The sequence below is a fragment of the Nestor notabilis genome, unplaced genomic scaffold (genome assembly GCF_000696875.1).
Source record: "Nestor notabilis isolate BGI_N333 unplaced genomic scaffold, ASM69687v1 scaffold4509, whole genome shotgun sequence".
In the NCBI taxonomy this organism is placed as follows: domain Eukaryota; kingdom Metazoa; phylum Chordata; class Aves; order Psittaciformes; family Psittacidae; genus Nestor; species Nestor notabilis.
The window spans coordinates 28,978-34,977 of record NW_009943123.1 but is presented as its reverse complement, the minus strand read 5'-3'; the positions used below and the strand labels follow the sequence as shown (position 1 = coordinate 34,977).

Here is a 6,000-nt window from a genome sequence, read left to right as displayed (position 1 = left end):
GGGAAAGCACAGAATTAGAGAAAGGTCAAGAACTGGGAAATAACAGCAGATCATTTACCTAATCTATATTTGTGGAAGTTAGAAAGTTCAGTGAAAATACTTAGGGCCAGCTACTTAAAAGTAGTAGGAACAGCAGATTGCTTGTTATGCACCTTTAAATTGTATGAATAAGGAAAAAAAAACTAGAGCTTGTTCCTGTGGGAAGTTGAAATATGCATGTTATGTTAGCTTTTCCTTTTTTTGGAGTCTATCATTGTGTTGGCTGGAATTTGAACGGGCACTTATAGGGCTGCCTACTGTATCATTGTGGTTACTCTCCCTTGGACTCAATGTGAATAAGCAGATGTCTTCATTACTTTGAGAATGATTGAACTGACATGCCAACGTTTTAGGCAGATTGTGGAATAATTAAGAGAAAAGGCATACTGCCACTATTCAGAAGACTTATGTCACTGAGAATATCTTTTCAATGGCCTGATTTTATGTGCTGTTGCATATTGTGTGTTAGGAATTAAATCATGGCTTTGTCATATTAATCCCAAGGAAGAGGCAGCCGTTAGCTGCATGGCTGCAGGAGCTGAAGAGGCATCATGTCATTTCTCAGTTACAGTGTGATCTTTGTATTCCCTTTGTCTGTTGGGTGAAAGAAGTCAGCACTAGCCTTTAACCTGCTTTCTTGATGGGGAAATACAGCACATTGAGGGAGCAGAGCAGAAACTCCACCACTTGTGGAAAAGGATTGAACTCTCAGAGGCTGCTTCTTGCTGCTGTAGAGACTGGGGGTACCTTTTTCAAAGGAGCAGAAAGCTTGTGTCTCTAACCAGAAAAGAATAAGCTTCAAAAATAGAAACAAGACAGAGCCTGTGCCATGGTATGTCTGTGTAGAGGTGTGAAAGCTAACTAGAAAAAAGCTTGCTTGAAAAAATGCTGGTGAGTGCAATTTAAACAGTTACATCAAACACATCTACAAGAGGCTTACAAGCAGCAAGCTTCAATCCTAGTTTTCTCCCGTTATGTTCTGGTTACATCTAATAGCCTATTTTTATTTTATTTTTTTTAAATCTCTTTGTTATTTGAAACATGGTTTGATATTTAATATATTTTTGTATTGTAGTAATCCAGAACAGACTCCAAATTGCTTCATATCATGAAATTGCTCTGAAATCACAGCATGGAAGCCATGCATGTGTGTTTCATTCAAAGTATATTTTTAAAGTTACCATACTGTGGTCACTAAAGGTGTTGGCCAGTTTTATGTAACACCTTGTATCTAAATACTGCACAGCTTAGAATTGTCTTTTTTTTTTAATTCTAAAGAAAAGCAAACTTCAACAGAGCCTGCTTTGAATTAGACAAGCTTATGTCCATGCAGTGTGTTTTTGGCAAAGAGATTTATTAAGAATTTATTAAGATCTTTTTAAATCCTACCAATGACAAACACGATGCTTGCCTCCTTTAATTCTTTACAGCCTAAGCTCACAATGGCAAAATGCAGACGAAATGTGGAGAATTTCTTGGAAGCTTGCAGAAGGATTGGAGTGCCTCAGGTACGTATTTTTGCTATCCTGATGTAATGTTTTAGGTGCAGTTTTGTATGATGCTTCAGAACATAAAACCTTCTTTGAAAGATTGGATGAAAAAAAATTATTAAAAGCTTAGAAGGTTCAGGTATAAGCTATGTGTTGTGGTACAGATCAGACTTAGCTTGCATTATCTTGCAGAGCTAAATGAAGTCAGATTTAGTTTATCAGAGGTCTTATTCACTTACTGCTGTGCTTCAAATTCGTAATAGTGATGCAGTTCAAGTCTGCCTTTAGAATTGCAAGGTATTTCTATAACCACAGTTACACCTTCTCAAGATTAGATATTTGACAGCTTAAAAGTGGGATTAAATTTGGATGACGTTTTGCATGTTTTATTTTTATCCCAAAGCTTTTCATGTTCTTTCAGAATAATTCTTTTACACAAATGCCTTTACTGTCTTACCAACAAGTCACAGTATTACTGGCCTTTCTCTTATGGTAGCTATCTTTGCATAGATCCTAATTCTTTTGTTATGTACCAGTGGTAGAATTCTATCTTCTGGTATTCCTTGTCCCATTCTGCAGCTTGGAAGATCTAGGAGGTGGGAACATAAAATAGTCCATCTGACTCCAGTTATCCTATTTTATGCTATCCTGTCCTTTCCACTTTGTCTTAGCAGCTGTGTCAGCACAAATAACTTTGATACATCATGTTTTTCTTAATTTTTCTTCTAGTGCATTATTTGATTTTGTTTCTTAATTGCTCAGCATTAGTGTTTCTGTTGTAGGTGTTGTTTTCTTTCTTTTGTATTGTGAAAGGGAGAAAATAGACCCAGGGGCTCATTTCCCAGTTATTTCTAAAACCACTGTTCTCAAGTCAGCCATGCAGTATTTTTTGGTGTGTTCAGATAATGTCCCTTGCAGGCATTTGAACCGTGGGGCTTTTAGGATAGCATATTTATCAAATGCCTGGCAATTTCACATGACTCAGTGGTAAGCTGCCTTGGAACGTGGTAGGGAGCTGTAAGTGATCATTAGCACTTTGAGATCCTGCACTATTTTGGTACCCTAAGAAACTTCAGACTTTTACTCCCAGCAGAACTGCCCAGTATAAATTTGTCTGGGGCAAAATTGTTCAATTCCATCCCAGCTTCCCTATTTATAACTCCCTCAAATATGCAGATGTGATTTTCATGGGGTTGCCATACAGAGCAGATCACTGAAATGACCCACATTTAAAAACAAATGAAAACGCCACTGAAGAAAAAGTCCCCTGCAGACCCAGCCTGCTATATCTGCTGCACCTACTGTCCAGGACCCTCCTGGTTTTCTCATATTTCTTGCTTTAATGTGGAAGAGTTCAAGCAGAGTGTTGCTGGGGAAGCTTACTGAAATAGCCCCACCTGAACTCTAAAGTTGCTCTCACATGTCTATGTTGCATAGCTGCTGAGATATGAATATACGATATGTGTATGCAAGAATGGCCTGACAGCTTAGCATGTTTTTCTTGAAAAGATGCCTGCAGGTATTTCCTTTCATTTAACATCTAATTACAAAAATAAAAGGCTTTCTGAAAGTATCAATCTGTGTAGAAATACTAAGAGGAAGACTACTTTTAGAAAATTGTAATTACAGGCTCCGCAGTGGAACAGTTCTTTATAGAACTTTGCTAGTTAAAGCCCTTGCATCAAAAGAACCTGGAAGTTGAACAGATTGATCTGTGCATCTAGATTTCACTGATTTACACTGATTACCTGGGTGAAAGGGAGGGAAAAGATACACAGTGGGAACAGTTGCAGAACACTTAAACTCTAATTAGTAATTGATATTTTGGCAGGCTACCACATTCAAGCATAAAAAAATCACTTGTCCTACTGTTTTCATTAACTAAGGTACATATCGAGATTTAGCTTTGGTGAGTGCCCAGTGCCAGCAGCATCTCAGAAACCTCCCCTGGAGAAGAATGGTTTTCACTGAGGCATGTGTAAAACTGCTGGTTTTAACAACAAAGAATAGTTACATGTTTAAGCCATACAGGTGACAGGCACCTCACCAAACACTAAATATTTGCATTAGGTATGTTCTTTGCAATCGGAGTCTTGCAGATTCCTTTGTGCAAATTAACCAGCTGTGGTATACTTCTTGACTATGTAGGCTGTATCTGAGATGTCTGATAACTGACTGCTTCATGGATGTTGCTATGGCTAACTGACTGACCTTTTTTTTTCTGTCTGTTTTCCCTTCCTGCTCACACACTCTGGACAGGACAATCTTTGTTCCCCTTCTGACATTCTTCAGCTAAACCTCAGCGTTAAAAGAACAGTTGAGACTCTTCTTTCCCTGGGGACAGATTCAGAAGAATCCAGTCTTGTCTCCCTTTCCATTCAGCTCTGGGGCTTTGTGGTGTTTTACTGTACTCTAATGCTAACACTCTGTATGTTCTATCGCTGGGTCTTTTTTCTCTAGCTGAAGGATAGTGTTGCCGCTTCCTCCCTCTGTTACTCCAGTGCTTGGGAGAGGATTTTGGTTTTTGTCAAGACTGTGTGTATGAAGTGCTTTCTTTCCCACTGATGGGACAGAGGAGACAAGTACAAAGTGTGAACACATTCGTGCACCCACACGACCATCTGTGACATAATCCACATTTGTATTTGCTGTGTCATATTTAGCAGGTGACAAGGGAGGAAGTGCTGTCTGTGGGCTAGAGTGAGGCACAGAGGTTAGGATGTGTGGGTGCGTGCTATAGTCTGCCAACAGGTGATGTAGTACTGGGAAAACTCTGTGTCAGTTTGTGCCTCAGTTTTCCCACATGTATAATGGGAATTGCACCCACCCTGGTAAATTGCTTGAGAATTTATCTGATGAAAAACGTTAAAGAAGGCAAAGTTGTTTGTTTGGGTTTTTTTTCCCAACATCAGTGTTCTTGATGAGATCTCACAGTCTTAGGAGACATGGTCTGGTAAGTTTTATCCACAGGACTTTGTAGCTATTTTTCTTTTTCCTTCCCCTTATCCTGCTTCTGAGAGCATTCGATTTCTTGTATTTGTAGACTGGTGTATTACTCTGAGTCAGGATTTGTTAAATAACTGTCAGTGAATCCTGAGCTACTTGAGCTTCATAACAGATCAAGGAGAAAATTTGCAAAGAAATTGCACTCTTTAACAACTCTGAAATAAATTTTTTCTGGCACAGAAGGAAAAATCCCTTGAATTCTGTCAGATGTCACAGGATGTCATTGCATTTTATTGTGCTCTGGATAAAACTTAAAAACTTCTTGAGTTTTTACTTGATTGTGGGCAGCCCAGCCCATGCTTGTTCCATGCTTCTTCCTCCTATCCTGTAATTTTCAGAAACCTTTGTATCATACAATTGCAGAAATGCAAGTCCCAGTTGCACAATGACTCTTCACTGTTATACAAAACTCAGGTTGTCTTCCCTAAAGCTTCAAAGCTTTTCCCTCCCCAGGAAAAGCATCCTGGTGCTTTATTGCTTTAATGTCTCAGGGACAACTCATAACTTTAGGGCTCTCCCCCATGTGATGTATAAAAGACCATGTCTCCTCAGAGTGTAGATTGATTCAGGGAACTCTGTTCAGAGACCAGTGACAGGTAAGTGTTAAATAAAATGGCTTAATGGCAAATGTGTTTTCTATAAATTTCTGTTACATTTGAAAATACAGTAAATGGCTTGTAAGCCCAGTGTAAATGGTGTTAGCATTCCGACATTAACCTGGCAACAGCTCTGAAGCACAGTCTAAGATACACAGGAGCTCAGTTGCACTTGTGGTCACTACCAGTAAAAACGTGTTACTTGTACATGGATGTCACAAGCCCTTGTAACAAAGTGAGTATTTAACAAAGGAGCAAGTAGAGGAGTTGTTGCCCTCTTTCCAAATCACACAAAGTGTTCTGTCCAAGCAAAGCAGTTTTGAGCAAAGAGGGTACCTTTGACGGGCGGAGATTGTTTTATTTTTAAATGAGCTATTTTTGCACTGCTTACTGGTATGAACTAAAATGAACTCAGTTCCTATGTTCTTTAACTTCTTCTAATGAACACTGTGATAAAAGCTGCAAGGGGTTTTACACTAACAGTGCCTTCCAGTTTTTAAATTTTGTTATGACTGACTGTGGTATGGAGTCATTCCAAAGCTTTTACTCGTACTTGCTTGCATACATAAGAAAAAAGATAAGGCATGTTTGCTGAAGTTTACAAGTATTTTCACAAAAAGCACACTCTTTTCAAAATAACACAAATTTGCTGGAAGAAAAATGTATTTCAGCCTGATCATATGGCTTACTGTGAGAATTTCAGTCTGGGTTCATTTGTTCTCTCTCTGCCCTGAGCTTTGCGGGAGGAGTGCTGGCTGCTGCTGTTTATGCCAAAGGATTTCTTTAACATCCAAAATCAGCAAAGCTTCAAAGAGTGGAGAAAGGCAGGTTGCTGTGGAAATAACACGTGAAAAATAGTTCTATAGGAA

At 38.9% G+C, this 6,000-nt stretch overlaps 1 protein-coding gene across 1 annotated transcript in view; it reads left to right on the top strand.

The window, feature by feature from the left end:
* The window catches only part of LRCH3 (leucine-rich repeats and calponin homology (CH) domain containing 3), a gene marked incomplete at its 5' end in the record, with an annotated part of 36,962 nt that overhangs the window by 30,094 nt on the left and 868 nt on the right, over positions 1–6,000 (top strand). The window contains one exon of the mRNA XM_010021735.1: positions 1,470–1,547. Coding sequence (XP_010020037.1) covers positions 1,470–1,547 — 78 coding nt within the window. The remainder of the gene's footprint in view (positions 1–1,469; positions 1,548–6,000) is intronic.